The sequence below is a fragment of the Diadema setosum genome, chromosome 13 (genome assembly GCF_964275005.1).
Source record: "Diadema setosum chromosome 13, eeDiaSeto1, whole genome shotgun sequence".
Taxonomy (NCBI): Eukaryota; Metazoa; Echinodermata; class Echinoidea; order Diadematoida; family Diadematidae; genus Diadema; species Diadema setosum.
The window spans coordinates 22,877,680-22,904,232 of record NC_092697.1 but is presented as its reverse complement, the minus strand read 5'-3'; the positions used below and the strand labels follow the sequence as shown (position 1 = coordinate 22,904,232).

Here is a 26,553-nt window from a genome sequence, read left to right as displayed (position 1 = left end):
GTGCCTTTCAAGTTTTGTATGGATCAAACATGGCATCATTGCAAGCTTACTGAGAATGGCCGAGAAGGAAATTTGTTTCTGCACATGCCTAAACTGTGTCCCTGAACTGGTTATTCCAAAGACTTTCCACCATCCCAGTTGAAAGTAACAAATGGATATTTTGCTGCAACTAATTGACATTTCATTAATTTGGGTACCATTTATTTGCATAGAGCACATTTTCTGACAAAAGATTTATGACCCTGAAGGTTCAACTGTGAAAGACACGTTTGACGTTTTTCTTCGTTACAAATGCAATATAGTAGACTTGAAATGTGTTTGAAGGAATTCAGTACACGCAGAACAAAAGGCAGCACTTGTCATTTGCTAAAAGCTATATGATTTTATACTGGAATCTCTGGAGATATTTTGTATGAATACCCAAATCTTGTGCATGCTTATCAATTTTGAGTCTTCGCGCCAAGTGTGTCGCATCAGAGCTGAAATTTGGGATTCTGTATATTTCAATATTTGCCTTGGTTTTAGAACTACTCCCATTCTATCTTAATATTAATTACTTAAAGGGACATTCCAGACGATTTTCATAATTTCACATCATGTAGTACATAAATCGACAACTCCATGTATAGATTTGTAGAATTTACTGTGGCTTTTGAGCAGAGAAACAATACTTTGAAAAATCTTAAACAAATCACACTGAACAAGGATGATGACATAGGACGTTCACATATTTCAGAAATGTAGCAGTGTAATTCCATTGCAATACCGCTTGCTTGCGAGTTCACCGGTGTATAATCTATGCATGCCTTCTTCTTTTGTTCCGCTTCCTTGAGACCCAACTCGTACATTCTTATGGTGACTCTGCCGTGTCATCATCCTTGTTCATTGCAATTTGTTCTAAATTTTGAAAATATTCTTATTCTTCAACCCAATTACCACAAATTCTGAAACTCTGTCTTCAGTATAACTAATTTACAGTTGTTCAAATGTACAAATCTGAAAATCATCCGGAGGTCTCCTTTAAACTCTTTTCACATTATGGCATTTACTGAGCCTGGCAAACTTTGATACAGTGTACTCCTGTTATAATGAACAGTTATAACAAAATTCTGGTTACAATGAAATAAAAATTCAGGCTGAAACATTACCCTGTTTTGTTTTTGTTTTTTTAATGGTTTTTATTTGTTTGGTTATAGCGAAATTTCGATACAATGAAAGAAAACTGCTGTCCCGAGGACTTTGTTATAATGGGAGTGCACTGTAATTGGGAAAACCTTTTCGAGAGAAGCGTGTATTGATGCCAACATTGGCAGGGTGGTCCATACTGCATTACTTATAAAATCTTGTGAAACATATCAAAAATATCAGCTCTTTGAACATAACTCAAAAGCAGGAAAATCAAATCTTCCTTAGATGTAAACACATTATATGAAGGTAGATTAACTGGAGTCAAGATTTATTTCTTGTGGCATAGCATATCCAACAGGGATGAAATGTAGAATGACATCACTATACACTTTTAATTATGTCAGCGAGGTGCAAAAGATGTGTAAAACCAGTGTTTATGTTGTGTGCATGAAGAACGCTTCACTCTGGATGTGCCCTGCATTACTGATGCATCTAGATGTCGAGATGTAAGATTCCTTCTTGGTTGGGGCAATTTCCATTGTTGGCCACATCTCCTTCCACACACGACATCTGCCCATCCTCCATCTCTGATCACAATCGCCTCGGCTACACAATAAATCATTGGGGCCAGACATATGTGGCAGACCGAGGAAGCTACTGTTGGCTGTGTATGCCTTCTTGACCTCCTGCCATTGCCGTCAATCTATTGTTGGGTGCTCCTTGAATAGGAATGGTGAGAATATACAGGGAATGGAGCCTACATTCAGTCTACAATGGACACTTGTGTACATGAAAATTGTATGATGCTAGACAGATGTTCCTTTTCACTTGTACGAATAAGAGCAACTTTGCTGCTTTCCCCAAAGAAGTTGGTTGTCGGCTTTTCCATTACAGCATCAATTAGGTAGTATGTGGTACACTGGACAAAAGACACTTGAGCAGAGGTGTTTGAAAAGGGTACTAATGTAAATAACATAGTCTTTGTCTTGTCTGAAATGCAACGAGCTTACTGGAAACGTGTTGTAAGCCTTGTGTAATGAATAAAATATGCAGCACAAATTGGCAATACTTGCTAGAAGTGCAGCTAATAAAGCTGTGGGTGTGCACACGTATCACCATCATACATCAGACGTTCGGGTGTAGTGGGGCAGAAACTATGCAGGCTGGTATGTTGGCGTGGTTCATGACCTACATAGGTGTCTGGTGAAGAAGGGGGGAGAATTGGCGATGGTGGACACGAAGGCGTGAATGCACACAGGGCAAACGATCAATAAGAAATGCTGTAGAAGAAGACTAGGATAGAGGTAGAGCTGACAGACGCAGCGTGATTCCATTTCTGTCATCTGTGCAAGTAGCATTACTTGAATAATGAAACAATTTCTCTCTCAACTGGGATTACTCATCCCAGAGCAATTTGACTGTCAAATTTCCGAGATTGGGAAACTGTAGGTTTTATCTCTTATCAAACTATCCCTTGATGTGATTAGCAGAGGTTCAAATCGATAATTACCCAAATGTTTATGTAATGTTTACACAATCCCTACATGACTTTTTGTAGTTACCGTATACTGTACATTGTTCTGTTGAATTTAGATATCAATTTTCTTTGTGCCTTTGAAAGATATTGAAATTCAGGGAATAAAAAGCAGATATCTTTTTTGCCTATATTTTGATTTCATAATATATGCTACTTGACATTTTAGATAAACAGTTTGCATAACACCATTGCACAATTCAGGTAAAATTGCACTAGACTAAATCCTGCCATGCACATTCGCTCCCTTACATCCAGACCTTCTCCACAGCGACACATTACTCGCATGTCATCTTGCATTTTCCTCCAGACATAGTAGGAATTGGCCTCTCTCACTCCGATGTTATCTCCGAAGTCTGCCATCTCACCCCCCCCCCCCCCCCGCAAGATTTATTGCATCCAATATGTCCCTTTTGTGTCTAACACAGATTTACTTGCACGTGTCCACCATGTTTGTATGGTGCACAATTGGGGGTTTTCTACAGGAATATCCAACAAAAGCTGTGTTGCATGACATGGTCAATAGTACATGATGATTATAGGACCCCCCCCCCCCCCCCAATATTGATTGAAGTACACTTCATTTAGGGGATTTTTCTTGAACATTGTAATTATTGTTGGACAGCATGCTCTCCTGCTGCAAGAAACATTGTGTTCAAGGGGAGATCTGAAAATGAACTGCATAATATAAAATGCAAATTGCTACAAATATTCAATCTACTGTCAAGTTCATGAAATATCTCAGACAGAAAATTGATTATTTTAATTGCAAGTATTTTAAGTATATTGCCTTTTTGGTTTGTCAATTCCAAGGACATGTGTTTACATATCAATTTCTCAAAGCACCCCACTTGTAAACGGAACACTGTTTGGTTTTGCGGGTGTTGAAGTGTAAATAGAAAATATTGATTTTTGTTTTGATCCGTCTACAGCAGCTGTAGCCCATAATCAAACTTGCCATGCACTCTGTGGCATGTGTACTTCTGCGCGCTGGGCATTTTTTTTTTTCCTGCCACGATGGGTGGCCCTGGATAAAAATCAATCTGGAAAGTCGTTAGATAATTGTAGCAACATAATTGGCTGCAGTTATTGAAATATCAACCATTGAATGGCATGTTGATATGAAAAGTAATGGAGTGTTACTGAGATGTAGGCCAAGTAAAAGTACTTTTTTGACCCCTTACACATCCAATTTTGGCAATCCATCAATTTTTTACTATCTACTATTTTCAAAGTGCTGATGAAAATACACATCCCTCATTGCATCTTTTTTGAGTTGCCACATCCAACTTTTTTGATATTTTCTACTTTTGGACAGAAAAAAAGGAAATTCACATCTAAGGCCTGCTGATTGTAATGTCATCCATGCAATGCATTGCATTATAATCTCCTGATAGTGCGTTAACACTATTGTACTACGCAAGAATGAGAAACCAGCCCTGTGTACAAACGTATGTAGTGTACTAATGTGGCTGGACAATGTTGAGAACATCAGCACTGGTACTCTGTACGTAGTGAAGGGACAAGTTGTCTCTATACATTTAGGTACATTGTACGCATATTGTATGAGCCTGGCTTGGTTTCCAAGAATATTCACATGTACTAGGGCCTGCTATTAGCTACAATTTGTAGGACGCTATAGTGTGGTTTTGCACTGCCCCATACGCGATTTTCAAACGTGTCCAAACTCGCCCTAAATATTTCAAAACCTATCGCATTGCATGGAGTCTGCAAAGTCTGGTGGAAGACACCAAGATACTTTTACATATTACAGAAGAACTCGATTGCTCGACTTGAAGCTCTGCTGCGCTATACTTGGCAGTCGGTCATGGTATATGATACTTGCACGGTAGCGCAGCCATCGGTACGATATGTACAAGGTACACGGCAGCATTAAAGTCATCCCCAAAGTTGTTTAAAGTGTAAAGTAACGACAAATATTCCAACTTTTACTTGACTTTGGAGAATTGGATGCAAGTATTTTGGGCTGTGAAATGTTTAGTGTTTGTGCATGATTAAGAATCATTATGCAGGCAGTGCCTAACTACACCAGCGCCTTGCGCTTGCTTGCAATTGCACATGGATGCAGTGGCTTCAGATCAAAATAGTAAAATATATCAAATACTATAATTGCTAAATAATTCACGAGGTTTTCATTTTTGCAGATTCTGCAAGTCGGGTGCTTTTTTGCAAACATAGAAATAATGTGAAAATATTAACTCTGTTCCAAACGTGAATGTGAGATGCATGCATACTTTTCTCGGTTCAATACTATACTCCACAATCACAAATTTAACCACTTGGGAAATTGTCAGGAAGTCGCGATTCACGAAAGATTCGACTTATTAAATATAAGGCGTACGATAGTAGCAAGGACCTCCATCTCCAGCAAATCGGGATGAGAAACTACTTTTTTTACTTGGCCACATTTTTCTTGTGAAATCGGTGATGTTTTTGTAAAGGGGGTGGGTGGGTATGAACTCGAGTACATTGGTGAATGAACATCTTTAACCAAGTGAAGAGCATCATTATCATAGCATTATGTTTTTCTTTTCTTTACTGCAGACAACATGGAAGCTCAGACTGTCCAGCCTGCGATGCAAAATGGTGGGATCATGAAGCCGGTAGTGACAGGCGTTGCTGAAGAAGACAGCAAGACGAATCTTATCGTCAACTACTTGCCACAGAACATGGCCCAGGATGAGATGAAGTCTCTGTTTGGGAAGTTCGGGGAGATTGAATCCTGCAAACTTGTGCGCGACAAGCTGACAGGTGAGTGACCAGCTAAATTTAAAACTTCCCAGACTGCCAATCAATCCACTGAATATTGAAATAATAAACACATCTGGCCAAGCATAAACGGTTCAGTCTTTTGTTTCAAGTTGATTGTCCAACAAGTTTATTGAAATTGCTGCATGAAGTAGGGTACAAAGGAACTTCCAGTCTGTAAATTTCCTTGTTTTTGTATTGGTACAGGTCTCCCACTCAAGTGTCTTATAGAGAAAATGCTTTTCAGGGGTAGCTTTGCCATGAAAAGTGTTTTTTTTTTTTTTTTTTGCCTTGGAGTGCAAAACAATTTCTAAATGTTTCACACCCAAAGTGGAGTTCTCCCATGTCAGTCGCGACACCTGAAAGGAACCATTCAATACCAGCGACTGCATCTCTACTGTGCAACTTTTCCTTGGTAATGATCGGAGGAAATCTGTTGGAGCTTTCCCTTCAAACTGGCATCTTCAGCCCCCTATGATTACAACGCAATGGGACATGTATACTTTCTGTGTCATTGTTTGCTTGATGAACGAGGCATGCCAGCCTCATGTCATGCTTCATAAACTTATCTGCATGAGAGCACCCTTACCCATTTCACATCACAAACTAATTGCACAATTACTAATTGGTTGTGAAAAGGATGATATGTCATTTTCCCATTCTAGACTTCTGGATTCCTAGATGAGTATGCCTGATGCCGTAATTGGGGTGGGGGTTAGAAATTGGAAGCATACGGTTGGTCGCATATATTTGTAATACTGTGTATGCCCATCATACGCTTGTATATTCATTAACGGTCGGCAACAGAAGCAGTTCATAGAACCACATGCATTTGACAATCATAGATATGACACAGAATTTGATGCATGTTTACATCAAGGCAACTTGCACAATAAACAAAATTCATGTATTCTGCAATCGACACATTATCTATAAAAGATACATACAGTGTGTAATGTATCGTGTACGTATACAATACATCAGGCATGCTTCGCGTTAAATGTCAAACCAAATGACTCCTTTTGTATTTCAGTTGTTTCAAACAAGTGAACAGTACTGTGGTTGAATTGATGAAACGAGGCTTCTCGCTGAAGCATCTATATGCAGGTGATATTGCCATACAATGTACATGTGCTAGTGGTGCAGAGTGCGTGTCCCCTGTATATCATGCATGCAGGGATTAGGAGTCAAAGCGAGTGCTTCTGTCGGACTGTAATGAATCCACAGCCAAAAAGGCACAACTGCTCCTGTGTGCACTTGACTTCTATGCCCATCTACTTCCCGACGTCTCGTGTCCTTCATTTTGGGAATTTATGAAGGGGTTTATCTAGTTTGTACTACGTCAATATACATGATTTATGGAACTGGCAAACTGTTTCATTTTGCAATGCTAGAAAATACCAGTCATAGAAGTGCTGAAATTGTGCTGTACATGAAAACATTTATATAGAAACAAAAAATGAAATAAAACACAAATTGGTGGGGTGGGGGAGGGACTGGGAGATGGTCTTCTGAGAAGAATATTACAAGCAAACAAAATTGTAGCAAGGAAATGTGATAGTTTCATCTTTTTAATACACTCAAACTATTTACCATTCATTGATACAGTAAATCTTTTAAAAGATCCATGTAGAATTAAACAGCGAAACAAATAAATGCCAATGAGATCGTTGGAAGGGATCATCTTATAGCCCGGATCAAGATTCCCCCTTGGTAGATGAAAATGTATTTTAGTCTCCAGAAATTTACTTTCTCTTTAGAATGGATTATTCAAATTGCTGATCACCTCCTGTTCATGAGATGCCTCCTTTATCTGATTTTTAGATGATTATTTCATTAGTTGGAAGGCAGGTCCAACGAGGCAGCAGTATGACATACATTTGGACAATAGTTGCAATGATTCAAGATGCCTCCTGTGCTTAAAGTGATTTATGTGGTGTTCTGATGTAAAGACAGCAGGGAACTCGAGCAGAATTCAAGTAGGTGGTTGGACATGTGCAGCATTGCTCCGTGAATGCTAGGGCACCGTCATATGCGATATGGATCCTGCATATCAGACTTGGCATATTTACCAAAACAAGAAAATTGGCTGATGGATATTCATAATCACTGTGCCCTGGTGTGGCCGAGCAAGAAAGGAACGTAGGCATTGTGCGTTTGCATTTGTATTTTTGTCGTACAGCTACCCGTCAAAGAGCCATTATCATAATTGATCCACAAATGGAGTGCTTGTATACTTGTAAGATACAGATGCATCCACTGTCAACTTGCTGTGAACAGAGAAGCATGTATTTATAACCTCAACCCTCTGTGACCTTATTTTGGACTGCCGAGGACTGGCTGCTATTTAATTAAAATGGCTACAAAATTTGTCGAGGCAAACCTTGCTATAATCTTGATACTCTACACTGGTGTCTGACCTGATGTTGATAGTGCACCAGGTTACCAGTATGAGCATTTGGTTTTTGAATAATCTTATGCGTGAGGGTGTTTGAATCTGCTATTATGCCAAGGTAAGCCAAAACATTGGAGGTAAATGTTTTTGCCATTCAAAATAGCTGTAAATGTAAATGTATCACACTTTGCAAAAAGAATTTACCATTTCTCTGTATACAAAGAAGCTCGAATTGTGCAAATCTGAGAAACTTGTAAAAAATATCAGAACAATGCATCAACTACAAAATGTAAAACCATTACAAGTGTGATATACCAAATGTAGAACATAATGCACTTGTAAATTTTGATAAAATCAGATGGGGCAAAATGAGAATCAGATGGCAGTTCTTCAACATAACCAGAAACCTTGGGCTATATTAAATTTCAGATGCATATCATATGCAGCTGCAGGAACATGCAACAATGTACATTATACGTGTACATGGTATGCATGCTACAAATACACCTAAGCTGTCCTGTGCTTGCAGTCTGCGGGACAAGAGGTCTCGATTGATCTCCATGCATAACTGATGCAGATGCACATGTAAAATGTCCTGCTTGTAGTATGCAGTTATCCGTTTCCCTTCAAATCTCCCTTTCAACATGATTGATGCTATGCTCTGGCCAGAAAGAGGAGAAAGAAGTGAGGGAAAAGGGAAGAGAAGAGAATGGCAAAGTGCAAGCATTACCGCATTAGAGAGCACAGATGTCACATTTTCTGATTTTACTCGTTGTCTGACTGCGCTTGCAGGGACATCCCGTCTACTCTATCGCCGAGATAATAAAAGCGAGCTTGAGTTACTATAAGGAGCAAGCAACATGTAGCGGAGGATGTCATTTTGTATGCAACTGTTCATCGGTATAAAGCAACGAGAAAGGGCAAAAGGTGTATACAGTGGATGGAAATGCCAAGTTGTTTATCCTTTTCACTCAATGTGCCACAGATTTTTTGACAGCTGTGCAATATGACACAAAATTCAGAAAATGACATGAATGAAAGAAAGATGTGCAAAAGACTGTCCTACTTTATATAATACACATAAAATTCTTAACATTAGATCATTAAAATGGCAACAACATTGTGGCTATTCACAAATATCTAAGATCGTCAAGTTGAACTTTGGCACGAATGCATAGTAGAGTAATTCTGATGGGCATGTGGATTTTCAATTTGACCTGGCATGGCTGGAAATTGCGTCTCCTTTCAATGACAATTCCATTGAAAAATTCCCCTAAGTGATAAACATGTCTTATAGTAACTGGCACTGATGGTTTGAGAACACAGCAGATTTCTATCAGGGGGAAAATGGCTGTGTAACTATGAAGGAAATTTTCCAGGTGTGATGAATCTCTACATTTCACACATGTAGGACCCACTTTACATTGGCATATGGCGTGCTTTGTAAACAAAAGTAAATGGGTCTTATTCTCAAATTGAATGCATAAGGGATCAAAATTAACTCATTTATTGCACCAATGGTAGTTCTTAGAGTATGGCACACACTAACCCTCTCTGTTCCCCATTGCATTCAGCATGCAGTTATGCTTATCTGTGGTGGAGATGGTTGTTGACTAGAATTGTCAAATGAAAGTGCGGCCCAAATGTAAATTTACTTTGCTATCTGAAGATGAACAACCTGTACATTTTGTTTGCTAGATTACACCAATCCACAATGAACATTTGTCCAGTGGATGGAAATGGATTTGCTCATAGTCGAATTAAAGCTGTATGCACAAAACATAAATGATCCAGACGTAGGGGACTTTGCATTGCCACCCTTTCACTGGTGTGCTTCGGTGCAATTGATTCTTTGTTTTAGGCCTTTTACCTAGTGTGCAATATTAGAGGCAGGTCATATGATTAGCCACTTCCTGCTGTGCACGTGTGTTGCTGCTTGATAATGATCCAAGGGGAAAAGAAAAATTGACCTGGTGGTAAACATGTAATTGTACTGTATACATGGTATGAATAATCAAACACTTTTGCTTAGAACACACACTACACCCCTATAAAGCACTTGAAGGCATTTCCACTTGCTGTTGCATTAAAACCTTGTAACCCTTTTGAGGACTATCCCAATCTGGGATAAGAACTGGCAATTGTTCGAGTATTGAAATTTTGAATGTACCTTGTATGCAACCTCATTGTTGCTTTTTGTGCAACTGGAAACGAGTTTATTTATCTCTACAGGCAAAATGTAGACATTTCTTCAGGTTTAGAAAAAAGGACTTCATATCTTAGAATCCAGATCTTCCTTACACTGAAAATGAAGTGGAGGAAGAATACTATAGGTGCCATCTGTCCAATGTATACAAGCAGTGCTATTTTCTCTATGACCACATCCAATGTGTCAACCTCCACTGAATGTTACACCTGGATTATGCTTCTGAATGATTTTGGTGATTGAACTTGGGAAATCCCATGAAAGACTTGAAACTGTCAAAGAAAAGCTCTAATTTTCAGAATGACAAAACGGCTCAGTACAGTATGTTGACTGGAAGTAGATTTTCAGTATTAGTTTCTCAGTCTTTTAAGCTATCAAAATGTATTTTGAAAGGTTAAAGAATGATCCAAAGCTGATGTGCATTCTGTGATAGTATTGATTTTAATTTACCAAAATTGAATGGGCCTGTAATTGTCTTTGTGTTTCATGGATACTGAACTTATACACATGTATGGCCCAAGGGAGGCTTACAAATTCTCCAAGCAGCATTACAGTAGCAACACTTGTTCCCCAAATGGTATTCTTTGAACAGTGTTGTTGATGGCTACTTTTACAATATTGGTAACAAAATCATCAGAGTGGGTTGAATTATTTTGAAATATATTTGCAGGGAGTCACTTTCCAACTTCAAATTTGGTTAGCAATTTCAGCAGATGAATAATAGTTCAAATAGTATCCTGTACTCTTCTTGTAAAGAAAACTGCTTGTGCAGTAGTGGTATGATAAATGTATAACAAATTGCAATGTGATACCAGGAAAATTTTTCCCCGATTTGTACACGCGAGACAATTTTGCTTTAAAAAAAAAGATTTTCTGTATGAAATGATCTACTTGTATGATAATTGTTTGTATTGGGACAATTTATGTACAATATATTGCAATAACATTTCTACTTGCGTACATTGGAACATAAACACGACTGTTGTAGCAAACGGGTGCCACAAGGCTAGAGTTTGTTTTGGTAGTACAGTGAAAGAGGTTATGACATTTCACACAGGTTGCCATCAGTGCCATAGTCTGTTAAGTGTGAGCCAGTATTGAACTAATGTTTAGATAATTCTACTAACATTGCCATTGATATTTATTTTGTATGTTTTGTATGTTTGCAATTCTGTAGTTTCTAGATGATCTATGATTTATGTCCATGACATGTATATAGATATTAGTCTCGGCCCTATTATTTATCATTTCTATTTCTTTTTGATTTATTTTACATTTTACAGGCCAGTCCCTTGGTTATGGTTTCGTAAATTATCTGAAACCTGCTGATGCTCTGAAGGCCGTCAAAACGTTAAATGGTCTTAGACTGCAGTGTAAGACCATAAAGGTACTTATAACTATTTTTTAATTTACTTTGTTTTGTTTGTTTGCATGCCAGTGCCACTTTATTTTGAGTGTTCAGTTTTTAACATTTTCATGTTTATCTTAACATTTGGTGTGCTGCTCCTCTGCCTATTTGTATGATCTATATGCACAGGTCATCTTGCGTGGCCAACACTTGCAACGATGCTGACAAGCTGTCTGAAGAGTCGTTTTTTTTTTTTTTTTCTGTTTAAGATGACTATTTTTTATGCAATCCCCTGCAGTGTCTGAAAAAGGTGTTTGTCGTGCATCAGTATTAGTTTTCGTTGAAATTGAACTGCAGATATCCATGTAATCTTTGTTTTATATGGGATGGCTCAAGCAAGTGGCAACATTTTGCTTTCCAATAAATATGTTCGAAATTGACAATGCATCCTTACAGGCTTACCAGAGGGACCTTGAATGCATAATTACAAAATTTTGTACACTATGGAGTTGCATCAAGCAATTTATCATAGACTTGTTTATAGCTGAAGTCCAAGTGGCAGGAAAGTGATAAAAAAAAAAAAAAATGTTGCTTACATTATGATATCGATGGATTGAAATGATTTATATAGAAAGAGACTGAACCTGCAACATCTATGCAATATCCTCTCATCCTATTTATGTGTGCTTTCATAATTGCATTTTCCTTTAGAATTGCTACAAGAATTGAGCACCATTTTGGTTGTGATTTGGTTCTTTGTTTGTACTGTATCACAAATGTACACCACTTGCAAGCTTTTCTGCATCTGGTATTTCTTGCCAAAAATTTTAATTTCTCTTTGTTCATATGGGAAGGTTCAGGAGAAAGTTTCAAAATACAAATTTCCCTTTTGCTAATCTTTATTACAAATGACAAAATCTGTGATACATCAGTCAGCTGTGTAGATACATGCAATGTGCCATGAATCTTCTGGTCATTATCAAAGCCAATTCCCCACATTCAGTCGTACACAACCATATTCAATTTTGTGCAGGCTGTGGCAATTGAATATCTCGACTTCAAATCGAGACATGGAAGATCCTCCCCCCCCCCCCCTTCCCAACAATATAGAAATCTACCCCATGTTATGAAAAAAGATCAATAGACACTCTATGAAAGTGCCAAGAGTACAAATATTTCTAAATCCTTGTCAATTGGAAATTCCAAATTATATTCTTGACCTTCAACTTGAAACATCTTGTGCTTTAATGTGGTCTCCTTTTCCCTCCCTAATGCCCTAATGCACAAGACGGGTCGACTGTAGAAACACCGCATGCATTTATGTGAGACTGTAGCATTTAGGAGGGGTTGAAAGGATGTCTAATATGAATGTCTGAAAAATTGCATTACTCACCAAACCACATGGGAAGGAGCACTAGATTTAATTTCCTGCAGCTTTCGGGACCTCCATTTTCTTTTAATAGAATATGTTGCAGATGTTATTATTTGTAGCATTTGTGCCTATGTATCCCTGTGTTTGTGTGTGTGTCTGTGTGTATGTGTATGTGTGTTCATACATCTATATGACATACAAGTAAATGATAAGGAGTAACGACACTAGACATGCGTCTTCAAAATAGGTGGTGGAACACATTTCTCCTCAGATTTTTAGAGCTGCTCTAGTAATAAATTAATGGAATCAGACATTTGTCTCGACAGTGGCGAGGTGGGAAACATTTTCCTTTAAGTATTGATGTGTTATACATGAGCATATTTGCAGTGCCAAAAAAAGGAAAAATGTCTATAGAGGTTTTTGCTTACAGGAAGATTGCAAAGATGACTGTAGATGTCTAGATGATACATTGCCTTGTAAAGCATACTCGGGACAGCTCATGCATGTGGTGTTTTTGCAACAACTACCCTAGTGAACTGAAAAGCAGGAAGGAATTGGCTATTGCTCAATATTTGGGGGCATGTCAACTCTGAATTGACTTCCTCTAAGGAATGGTACCCTGCATCCAGATAAGAGTGAGAGATAAAATAAGAAAGGTAATTGGCAGCATACAGGTTCTGCAGCTGTTCCAGTCTTCAGACTGATCCCCTCAGGTGATGACTGAGCCTTTCTTCCCTCCTGTAATCGGAGATAGCAAAGTGCTTCGGCGAGAATTGTCTGCAAACACGGCAGATCTGAAAGGGAAATCTAGTGTAGCATTCGCAACATATTCTTACACATTGGTAGTGGGATGTGTTGACAATGCCTGCTATATGCTCGGTCTTGATGCTTATGAAGTGGGTTTTCAGTATCGTCCCATATGTACAATCTTTTCTGCAATGGGATTATGGATTTTCAGACGACTATGTTGGTTGGTCAGATGCATTTATGCATACTGCTTTGACCTAATATAAAAAACATGCACACCCACACCTATGATGTGTAATAGCTCCAAGTTTTCTTTGTACATGCTATACTTGAGAATAATTTCCTCCCCCCCCCCAAAAAAAAAAAAAAAAAAATGAATAAAGATGGAGTAGAGAACAGGATGTTATATTCAACATGAACAGTGTTTCATCATCTTCAGAAGATAAAAGACCACATCTAATTAAGTACAGCTTCCTAGTCAATGGAATACACCATCTACAATGCATTTTCGTGGCAGCACCAACCAGCCTACTTTATGAATTAGTCATGAATAAGCCCCTCGCCTACTTATGATAGCCAACACTGTTTATTGATGCACGCTCTGTCTATAAACGCAGGAGGAAGGAAATTGGCTCCCTTCCTGTATAATCTCTGGGTGTACATGATTATTCACCATCCTATGACTGTGTTCTGTGGCTAATTCAAAGGAAGCTCTTTGTTTCGAGTGACGCAAGCTTTCTCCAAGACCATGTGGCTTACAGGTGCTTTCGTAGTAGTGTGTAGGATGTTCGAAGTAGAGGAAATGTATTGTTTACATATCCATCTTGTCCACAATTTCAGACATAGGCATAAAGCAATGGGAACAGGAACTTCGAAAGATTTCAGTTAAAGCTTTGATTGCTAGACGGGATTAAAATGCAAGCCTCTGATAGCATTGCTATGTCTAATAAGTTAAAATCTGTTTTTATGAAATGTCTGTACATGACACATTGCAGGTATTGCTGCAGTCTGATTACCATCAAAATTTGTTTCTTATATTTTACCATCAAATGAACCTCATCTGGTGGCTCACATTCAATCTCCACCCCCCAGACAATTTTTCTGCTGATCGCCACACTGCCTTTGCTTTGTGAGCCATAAAAATGGCAGGCGGGAAGTCTCGACCGATCTGCCATTGTTTGGCTGCACATTTGAGATTGCGGGGAGAGGTGCTTCAAAACTGCAATATGCGGTGGATTTGGTCGGGGTTGATTGCCAGACGTGTTGATGTATTGGAATTGGAGGAAGAAGGCTTGCTTTGCTGCTTTATACTTTTGCCTGCATCTGTTCAAATAAACTGTCAATCTGAATTGGACCATTCAATCAACTCTTGTACCCAGTGACTGAGTGCTAGGGATTTGCTGTCAAGCTGCACAAGGACACTCGCCATGATTGTTTCAAAATAAGTCGTCAGTAGATGGTTGTAAAATTCCATTCCATGCTCCTGTTAATTAATTTTCTTGATTGCTTGCACTTCTTCGGTCTGCAAGATTGGTCAAAAGGTTTAAGGTGTGTTACATTAATGTACTGAGCCTGGATGTTTTGATATTTGCTGGAAATTGGTGATTTTGTTGGCTTTGCTGTGCAAGAAAATACCATTCAGTTTTTTTTTCATAAAGTGTAACAAATGATTTCCTTTATGATGTAAATGATATAACACTGCTTTTAGAAATTAAAGCTATTTGAAAATTTTGTACCAGTATTCCAAATGTCCTCATTTCCTCATCTGCATGAGCTGTCTGTATGCTTTTTGTTACCACAGATTTAGCTAACGGGACATACCACAAGGTATAATCAGTATGCGTACATGCACATTTTTTACAAGACCATCATAATGGCTCAGAGGACCAGGCGCTGAAAACTATGATCAGTTAGAAAATATCAGTGTTAAGATTGTAAATTTTTGACATGCTAAGTGTAACACGAGTCTTTCACTCGAAAAGATATAGTGGAAGCATTGTGTATGTGAAGCTACACGTAATCTATCAAATTTTCTCCCCATACACATTATATACTGAACCTGTGAAGGCCCAAAATTGACCAACTCAAACTACCAAATATTCATATTGACAGATTATTTTTCTAGTGTTTGACCTTGATGTAATTTTTCTCCCATTTTTGCAGGTTTCCTTTGCCAGACCTTCCAGTCAGGCCATCAAGGATGCTAATCTGTACATCAGTGGCATACCAAAACACTACACACAGTGCGATTTGGACAACTTGTTCACATCTTATGGCCGCATCATTTGTTCCCGCCTCCTTCTGGACCACGAGTGTGGTGAGCATTGGTCTCTCGTCTGATCTTTTAAACTCTTGTCCAGACTCTCTAAGGCCAACATGAAAAATTCTCTAGCAAGTACGTTATTGTTTTAAGGCCTATACATGTAAACATATTAGTTACAAAATTGTTCAAGTGTTCATTGCAAACATAGTGGGCAGCCAGTACTGTAACACTCATAAGACGCACCCCGAGTTTGGACATTGGGCGAAAAACAAAAACATGGACGCGGTACTCGCATTGTGTGTAAGGCGCACCCCTAAATTTCGATATTTTTCAGGACACACAAAAAAAATGTGTGCCTTGTTCATGCGTTTACGTTAGCTTGTTCATGGTTTGATTCCTGCCTGTTGGACAGGTGTCACACATTGATCAGTTTAAGATAATGTAAAAGCTATATTTTCATGTATAGATATTTTCGCAAATGGGTCAGACATTTTTGGGAGATGTTTTCACGATTTCACACTGAGGCTATCATTCACTCCGCAACTTTACTGTACATGGCAATATTTTTTTGTGTTAAATTTTTAGCCTAACGGTGATTCCTTTAAATTCATGAAAATTAAACCCTTGCAAAAGTAACAGCTTTTACCAGTATATTTCAAGGCATAAAAGGAAATGAAAATCCATATCCAGTGAACTATGATGCAAGGTGAATTTGATGTAAACAAATCTATTGTCAAAAAACAGCTTTGCAAATCGTTGCATTACAAAAATCTTGGTAAATCCTATCACACGTGTGGTTAGTTCGTGAACATGCTAGAGTCAAATTTCAGTGACTTTCCTATTTTCCTGTTCAAGAAGGAAATCGGAGCACATGTGGCAAGAGGCTGCTCGGCACAGCATGCTGCTGCTCTCCACAGCAGCATCACAAAGCAAGTCACACAATGCAATTATGAATGGTCTATTAGAGCCACACATCAGCACTAATGCTGATGTGATCAGGAACATTATATATTTTACTGCTGTCAAGATGCTCTGGCTAGAGTCGAGCACAGGTTGGAAACTTGTTATGGATATTTTGATGGGCAGTTGGTATGACCTAGAATTTGATTCACCTTTTTTCTTTGAAAGTTGATTTGAAGATTAGCTTCTTGTGCTATATATAGATTATACTTCAAGTTTTCATCTCTTGCTGATAAGGGTATAAAACTTTGTTTCCACCTGCACAGGACGCCCCCGTGGTGTTGGATTTGTTCGTTTCGACAGGCGCACGGAGGCTGAGAAGGCCATCGAAGGCCTGAATGGAACCGTTCCACATGGAGGAAAGGACCCACTAGTGGTCAAATTTGCCAACAATCCCGGACAGCACTATCAAAAGTGTTTACAGCAGATGTACCAGCAGATGCCCATTATCTCCCCTACGCTCTCCCCTCGGCGGGTTGGAGGTGCTTCAACGGCGGGGACCCAAAACTTCATAGGACCAATGAGACACATGGCTCACTGCTTCCGGTAAGACAAATTCTGTCAAATATCCTTTCTATTCCTTACATGTATTTCAAGGAATGCCAGATTGGAATGTACCACTGCCACTTTTTCTTTCCTTCACCTGATGGTGTGGAGTGTGACTATCTGAATATCTCCGGTCTATTGTCGGTCATCGCTGATGCATGCAGTTTCAGCTATTTACCATGGGGAATATTTTCCGTCTTGATGTAGCGGCTGTACTCCCGGTTGCTGCAAGGGTGTTGTGAACAAAAAGGTGCATTATCTTTTAACCCAATGTGTGATTTACGTTTGGACTTAAAATCATAATTTATATGTGGACTGGAATTATATCGCCAACATTTCACTGGAGGAGCAAATTCATTACCTGGTGGAAATATTCCCAGAAGATTCACATCTGTATACATAACAAACAGGCTTGCTTATTTTTATTTTTTATTTTTTTCTAACAATTTGCAAAATGCATCCAGTGCACACCGATAGTGTATTTTTGCACAGCGAGCAGTGTGCAATATCCCCATCCAGACATTGTTTAGAATACACCTGACAGAGTGTTTACCATCCCATTAGCATGCGGTGCAGACATGAAGCAGGCCATCGGTAGTTTCAATGGATGGTGTAACGGATCTCTCAGCCTTACCATGGTTGTCTTGGATACATTTTCTGATGCAATTTAGCAGGTTTCGGGCATCCTGTGCTGTTGGTAGGGAAAAGCATGTGAATAGAGCAGCATAACAATATATGCGGCGTTTGATCATTGCATATATCACAACCTGCGTTGTGACAGTGAAATTCCAGGTTGCTAAAATAGGTTAAAGAAAAAGCATCTTTAGTAAAGGTGCATTTGTATCTAAACCTTTTCTATATAATATGTAAGAACCTTGTAAACAGTTTATTAGTATTAAGTGATTGCTGCAGTTTAATTCTCATCCATCTTCATTGAAACAGAAAATGTTCATGGGTTTCACTTCACAACTAAGAATGGCCTCTACGTGTTGGTGGCAGATGAAGCATATATCTTGTATGACCCATTTTCCAAATGACAGCCATTTATTTTTCATCCTGTACTTTTAGATATATCGTGACAACAAGAGAAACACAGAAATCAACAAAATAGAATTTCTGGCATGGTTACAAACAATCTCCAAACAATTTCCATTTGAGAAGAAACTAGAGAGATATTAGATATTGAAAGCTGCCTTTGACTTTTATACTAATATTGTAGACATTTGCATTTGTTGGTCGTTAGTGAAATCATTTTCGCATTACCAACATGTATAAAACTACTTTGCTTGATTACATTTTATCTATTACTTTGGAAAGCCAGATATAATCCAACCAGCACAATCACATGTCTTGTTTCACTGGATCCAGTGGTAGCTCATTTCAAATGGCTTTGGTCAAAGTTTTACACTATGGCATCATTGCATTAAAAGAAACAAAAAAAAAAAAAAAAAATACCATGCGTGCTGTATGAGATGGATCATCAAGTAGAAATAGCCTGCACAAACAACACTCTGTGAAGACCATTTCTCTCTTTTTTTTTTCTTTTTTTTATTTATTTTCTTTTTTTTTTTTTGGGGGGGGGGGGGGAGTAAATGGGGAGTTGGCGACTCTTGATCACCCAGTGACAACTACTTGCAGTTTTCACATGTGTGCAAACTGCATCACCATAGTGATTACCTGTACATCTTTGGCTATGGGTCTTCGTAGTATATATGACAGACGTTGATGTCTCTTTGGGAACATATGGTCAGGTTTGTGTCTCGCCTCGGATCATGTTCAAGGAACTTGATCAAGTAACTTGTTCAAGTGTGTCTTCAAAAAAGATAATCCAGTGCTATACTTCCAAGAAGCCTCTATTCGAAAGACTTTATTCATACAACAGTCCCCCAAGTTAAAAAAAAAGAAGAATCCAACAAAACCAAGAAAAAAGCCAAATATCCTTTCACCTCCAGTCCATTCCCTCTGTGTGTCTGTCCTTTCAATTTGTGTGTTTACTTTGACAACTGGGTGATATGCAGTTCTGATAATCATTGACATGCGAGAGGTGTGGTGTGCTTTGTTGTCATCAAGTTCTTTGAAGTGTGTGAGCAGCTCTTGAACAGAAAAGGAATCAAGTTTTAGAAAGCAATTTACTGTGCAAAGAAATTCCAACTCCCCCAACTTTGTATTTAGGTGGCAGCAAATGGGTACCAAGATGCAGGGCTTGATTGGCAAACTTTTGCCAAAGAACTTCATGTGAGTACTCCAGTTATTGAACACAACAGAACAAAACGAAAATGTTTTCAACGTTGAGTTTTACGTTCACCGTTTTCCAACAGCCTTGTGTATCATTGGCTGGTTTGTTGTGTGCATGTTCATATTACAAAGATGGAAAAAAGCCCTTTTTAAGTTTTGATGCCTTTCAGTTCCTTGAGCCATGCTGTATTTGTAAGTTTATTTCAATTGTTTGATAGTTGTGTTTTGAGTTGTGTGTTTTATGTGAGTGCAAGCTGAAGGACATGTAAAATAGTCTTGAGCAAATTGATCCGTTGCCAAATAAAACAACCTCTGAATTGTGAAATATTACTTATACTCTTGATTTGCTAACAGAAATGGTGTGTACTAACAAATCTACCTGTTTGGAAGTGTCCTTATTCCCAAAACTGGATGTGTAATCACTGTAGATAAAATGTCCTACCTTGTTTTCAAATAATTCTTTGCTCTGTTACCATGGTATTCCTGCATTTTGTCTGCATCCATTTTCCTTTTATAATTTTGTTGTCTGCCAAGACACTGGCAGGTGAAAGGATATATTAGTAACCCAATTACATACATTTGTTGATTTCCACCTCCATCTATACTTTATACATATGTATTTTATTTTTGAAGCAAACACACTCATTGTCTAAACTTCTGGTTGTGACTGTTTTGATGTTTATACATGTATAGTATTTTTTAACAGTTCCTTTGCAGCATCACTGTGACCTGTACATCTTTGCAATTATGTTTTCATTTATTTCAGGTTTTTCTGCTTCCCTGTTACATGTACTAATGCATTGATGATTAGATTTTAACATCTGTTTACAATTTTGTTCCTACACTGTATGTCTCAGTTCAATGTTGAATATATATATGTACTGCCAACACTTGCAACCAGACTGCTGGTTTTTCAATCTTTGAACCGAGTATGGATTAATAGGTTTTGATATCGTTAAACTTAAAAAGATATTTGCACATTTCTTATACATATTCCAATATGAATGGAAGTCGTGATAAAGAAACCGAAAGTTCAAGACATGAACTATGCCCAGTTTGTCGTTTTTTTTGTGTATGTGTGTTTGTGAGGGGAATCCTAATGTACCCGTTTATCTTGGCTCTAGGTTCAACCCACTGACCAGCACAGATGTCATCTCCCACATGAACCTGCAAGCCATGACAAACAATGGCCAGGGATGGTGCATCTTTGTGTACAACCTTCCAGCTGATTGCGAGGATGGTCTGCTGTGGCAGTTATTCGGGCCGTATGGCGCTGTCACCAATGTCAAAGTTGTCCGAGACCAGCCAAACCAGAGGTGCAAAGGCTATGGATTTGTCAACATGCTCAACTATGACGAGGCACTGAGTGCCATTCAGGCTCTCAATGGATATCAACTAAATGGGAAGCGTACGCTGCAAGTCAGTTTCAAGAGCAACAAGCAAAAGTCATAGACTCTTGATTTGGCGGAAGGAAGATGTTGGCAAATGTGAAGAAAAGAGCCTGCAACAACTTGGGCATTGTAAGGGACGTTGAACAAGCTGCAAGGATTTTTTTTAAATCCTGGAGAGTGATATCTTCTGATATGATTGCTTTTATGTATTTGATGATAGATTTTTAAAGTCAGTTAAGATGCAAGTTGAGATTTACATGTTTGCATCACTACAGTTAAATTGTTTCTAGACTAGACAAATGTATCTTCTAGACATTTATTGATGTTTTATTCTTTTCAAAATCATTATTGGTGTTTGCATGTTTTTAAAACACAACTGTTGCGTTAATTATTAAGTAGAAAAAGTTGTAGGATGGTAGTCTGTTTTTAAGACATTTATTGATTCTTCATATCACAATTTGATTTAAGGAGATGAATTGTTCATTTGTAGTAGAGTAAGTTGATTTCAAAAGCAAGGTAAAAGAACTTTAACCTTGTACATTGACGTTGATTTGAATTTCTTTGTGGATTTGTGAATTTGGTTGCTTATGTATCTTTCTTTTCTCTCAAGAAATCATTCCATACAAAATTAGCAAAGGCAGGGTATGCCAGATATGCTTCAATTATTGAATAGAAAATATTATGTCTATTAATATATTGACATTAACATTGTGCAATGGGAACACATTGCACATGAAGAAAATATTTGATTGTAAAATAATGCAGAGTGATTGAGAGAAAAAAAGGTATTGTATAGAGAATATAACAAAAAAATGCTATATGATAGCCAATGAGCAATGCGAACTTCATAGATTCTCATAAAAAAGAAAACTTCCTTTCTTCCTAAAAACAACTTGTTTGAAAAATGTTCAGAATCGACAATATCCAATTGAGCTTTCAATTGATCTGGATATAGGCTCTATGTAATTTGTATATTTATGGTCCCAACTAAGATTGTCAGTGTAAATATCCAACTGAGGAGTTGCGTGTGTGATATTGTGAACTTGGAAAAAAAAAGAAAACTTAATGTCAATTGGAAAAGTTAAGTTATTGACGGATGAAATATCAAGAGTATTTGATATTCTCTTGAGATTATCATTTCACTTAGTACATTTCAGTTCGAGACAACTTTGATAAAAGGCTGAGTTTTAAGGTACAAGAACATAATTTGAAGTTTTGACATTTGTGTTTAATATGTTCTGTGATGTTTGTGTTTCCACAATGCTGTGTTTTAGATTTTAACTGTTGCAATATGTAGTAAACGGGTGCTACAATGAAACTGTTATTGGTAGTACTTTTTTGTTTTACATTCAAGGTTAAGACAAATTGCAAACTTGTGGTGCAGTATCTTAAAATGTTGCTTTCTTCAAACTGCAAAGAAGTATGTACAATTGTTGTCATGCATGTTAGACTACATGTACAAGATTAACAAAAAGTTATTTATAGAACAGCTAGCATCTGTAGCACCTGTAGGGCATTTCTTTGGCGAGGCAGATTTGCTGAAAAGGGAGTTGATTTATTGCAAGAAGTGCAAATGATTTGACGTTTCAGTGTCTCTTTGTGTTAGGTTCCAGTTAAATACACACCACTTCAACAATGATTAAATTCTTTTTTGGCTTCAAGTTACAAAAGCATTGAGCAGCAGTTGAAATTAAGTGTGTACAGTGTTTGTAAACAGTCATTCTTGAGGAAAATGCCTGCAGATTTGTCAAAGTGTACTGTGATTACTGACATCCAATTTCCAAAGGTGCATTTTTATAAGTAAAAAAGAGACTGGTGAAAACTTTGATAACAAGTGTGGTTTGTAAACATGTACAACTAGGAAACTGTCTAATGTCCGTCTTGTGGCTCTTTGAACTGAGTAAGATGCAAGGCTTCGTAAGTAAGTTCATTTCTACATACTTCCCACTATGCAACAGCACCACTCTGCTGCCATCAAAGTCTCCCCAATTTTCTTGATCATGGTCAGTTTCTCTGGCCACAAACGACCAATGCCTTGACATTCGTGTGTACAGAAAAAGACGGATAGATGTATGAAATCTTGTATAAATAACTAAAACCATCTATTGAACAATTTTTCTAAGAAAAGAATTTACAGAGACCGTGATGGTACTTAAACTAAGAAACCTTTCCCCAATCTGCAGCTATAGAAGAGCTTTTGATCTACCGAGTATTTGTATGTGAGGTATTTTGTACAAAAGATTTGTACATAAGAGCTAAAGATTCAGTGTCTACAATTGTGCCACTCATGGTACAAATGTAGTATCTAGATTCACTTGAACAAATGGATCAAATCATTGTAGTAATTCAGGGGAAGTATGCATGTGTGGCTTCTTCCAATCAAACTTGAAAATGGAGGTGAAACCTCCTCTAGACCTTAAACCCCCTGAATTTTTCATTTAAAGAGTTAAATAAATACAACAAAAGGTTGCATTAGGTTAAGTAGAATGGTTTGACATAGGATTGTTGTCATCCAACATTTATTTCTTTTTGTTTTTCCTTCGGACACTTTTCTGTAAACTTTAAAAAGTGACAGAATTTGAACCATGTAGATGCAATTCACTGCAACCTTATTGCGTTGAAATTGATGGCTCTGGTGCCTGCTGTTTTCACATAAAAAAGGTGTGTTTTAACTGGAGCAGCAAGGCAAACTTTGCAAAGGATGTCCACAAAGCTATTGGGACCAAAAAGGAAGATGGAAATATCTGCAAAAAGAAAAAAAAAAACAGATCAAAGGAAAAGAGCGTTATTAACTTTGATTTCCTTTCTAGATCTTTTAGGTTCAAGTATGGCATGTTGAAAGTTTAACATGAGGACATCTCAGTGTTATTTGTCTGAAAGACAAGGTTTTGATAAAAAGACAAAATGGAGTAACTTATATATTGCTACATTCATTGCTTGTTTGTGAAGCTAAAATTTTACATGTTGTCTATTAAAAGGAAAGTAAAAAATTCAACTTCATGCTTGCAATATTCTGTCTACCTGTGTCTTCAATACCAGATATTAACAGACTTGTACTTTTACTGATATCTAAATTGCCAAATTTGTCCTGCTGGAATTAATATTTGTGGCTATCACAGACTTGATGTTCAAAATGAGCACCAAGTGTGCAATGATACTACATGTACAAGGTTAATCTCTGGATGTATTGTTGTACAGAGTATGTATGGTAAAAAAAAAAAAAAAAGTGCATTGCGAGATGAATCGGCGTTTGCAATTGTGGATGCATGTGGCAATTGGGTATGTGCCTCGAGTATGACGAATCACACATTTGAGTGAAATGGAGACTGCAATGTGAACTGTGTGAACAAAAACTTGACAGGTGTTAAGATGTTTGCTACAAGATGAATCTTGCAAAAGTTACAGGATTATGCATGTCATCCTGCTTTTCTGATACATGTGTTTTGGTTAAACAATACTTGTGACAATAATGACCATTTAATAATGACTTAGTTTTACACCACATTCACATTTATCATATCATTGTTACAAGCAGTTGATAACTGCAGGTATTCCAATGTATTTCATTTGGAAGCAGGAAGAGCTCGATCCACATTGTTTCTACACTGTACTATTACTGGTTTGGAGTCGTGAACCAAACTGAAAATGGGTATATATGGCAGGTGTCCATAATAACATAACTTCAGTGACTGCAGATCTTCATATCCCAGGTACAGTAAGGAAAATTCCTTGTGCTAGGAAGCCCAGTGTTTTATACGGAAGGCAGTTTTAATGTGATGTGCTACGTTGTAAGAACCCCGATTTCTTTAATCCTCTCCTTCATTTGCCCCTCTCTTCCCAAGGGTAGCTATCCCCCCTCATCCTCATGCATCAAGTGCACAAGCACACAAATATCTACCACTATGCAGAGCCAAAGCACTCCCTATACACACCACAATGGCAAGCTGCATTGGACATTTATCACATAGCATTGCATTACACTGCTCTGGCCGGTCTGCGGCAGCCAGACAAGAGTATACCTTCAGATTGCCGTTTCAGTGGGCTGTGTATCTTGCAACAGACACAGCACCCACAGAGCTGTGTACATGCTCACCCCGGACACGATAATAAGCTGCGTCCTGTTCCCGTCATGTGATTTTATGACCACACTTCCTGTTGCCTGGGATCGTTAGGCATAAAGCCCTTTGCGTAATGCAATACTGCACACCTTGTGGATGCAAAGCATCGGCTGCATAAGCTCAGACCTTTTCTCTCGCTTTGCGGTCTTTTCCCTATACTAAACCTCACATGTTCCTCACTTATTTTTCTTTTCCTGTAAGAATTTTTGAGACAACTGGCATTACAAGATTTGCATTGCCACCTGATTTGAATTCATATTTCTCAGAAGTGATTAATGACTTGATCTGTGCCTGCTGAATTCAGTGCTCATGAAGGCATGCATACAAGAGAAATCTTGACTATGGAATTAATACAAGGTGTGAGGGGGAGAGAGAGAGAGAAACTGTTCTTCACATTCTCAAAACTATCATCTGAGCTTGTGCTGTTCTTGCTTCTGAAAGCAAAAGAGCATCATTCAATACAGGGAATTACTTTTTTTAATTGCACAATTTTAGATGCATCCAAACAGATTTTCCTTGGGAGCAACAGGACTTATTATCCTAGGCTTGTGATCTTCACCCTTTCTGTGCCATGGACTTTGGACAGTGTGTTCAATGCTATGGGGTTTTCTGTGCCAATCGGCACAAAGAATCAATTTAGATATATTTGAGTGAAATAATCGTGAGATTTCAACTATTTCTTTGTTTTCATTCTTGTACGTCAAAAAATCTGAATATCGTACGTAATCTTGAATCTCATAAGAATAGATACTGGATGTGCATGGCATTTAAAAAGGAAATGATACATGGTAGAACTGGCAAATGTAATTTTGATCACATACTTTGTATAAACTCAAAAGAAAAGGGATGATTTTTTTTTTTTTTTTTTTTTTTTTTTTAAATACAGTGGACTCCCGTTATAACGAAGTCCTCGGGACCGGCAGTTTCCTTTCGTTATAACCGAATGAATAAACAATAAAAATGGAGTTGATAATGTTGCGGCCCTAAATTTTATTTCGTAACCGGAATTTCGTTACAACCGTGTTCGTTATAACGGGAGTGCACTGTAGATGCATAAATTTGAAATGTAAAAATAAAATTTCTTGATGCACTTTAACAAAGAACTATCCAATGTACTATGCATGTAATTTGACCACAATACCAAGAGACTGCAGAGTCGAGGTGACAAAGTAGGGAAGGGTGCAGAAAGGTTGAATATAAAAAGATGCACACATGTAAGGAAACGTGCCCCAGTGGCATCTGTCTCGTAGTGTCGCGATATCCAATACATCACAAGGAAATAGCAATACATTTTATAAGGAGGAATTGCTGGTTTGAAAAAAGAAATGCAGATTGGTCTTTCAAAATGGGCAATCCTGGTGATCATGTTTCAATCATTCCCATCAGTAATAATACTAGGCTCTCAAGTGCATCAATTCTCTGAAAAATTTGACTTCACACTCTTAAATGTGTGGAGGTTCTATTGCTCACAAGTAACAGAGAATAGTAACTGATTACAGAGGGTGAGAAAGATGAATTGTGTACAATGAATAGTAAGTAAT

General features: G+C 37.9%; 1 protein-coding gene across 2 annotated transcripts in view; it reads left to right on the top strand.

Moving 5' to 3' along the window:
- The window catches only part of LOC140237197 (ELAV-like protein 3), a 29,204-nt gene extending 5,315 nt beyond the window's left edge, over window positions 1-23,889 (top strand). The window contains exons 2-7 of one of the 2 annotated variants that reach the window (XM_072317140.1): window positions 5,228-5,434; window positions 11,316-11,419; window positions 15,663-15,816; window positions 16,989-17,268; window positions 19,441-19,503; window positions 20,628-23,889. In XM_072317140.1, the coding sequence (XP_072173241.1) occupies window positions 5,228-5,434; window positions 11,316-11,419; window positions 15,663-15,816; window positions 16,989-17,268; window positions 19,441-19,503; window positions 20,628-20,955 (1,136 nt within the window). In that variant the 3' untranslated portion in view covers window positions 20,956-23,889. The remainder of the gene's footprint in view (window positions 1-5,227; window positions 5,435-11,315; window positions 11,420-15,662; window positions 15,817-16,988; window positions 17,269-19,440; window positions 19,504-20,627) is intronic. The other variant, XM_072317141.1, reaches the window with a different exon arrangement.
- Window positions 23,890-26,553: the final 2,664 nt, after the last annotated feature.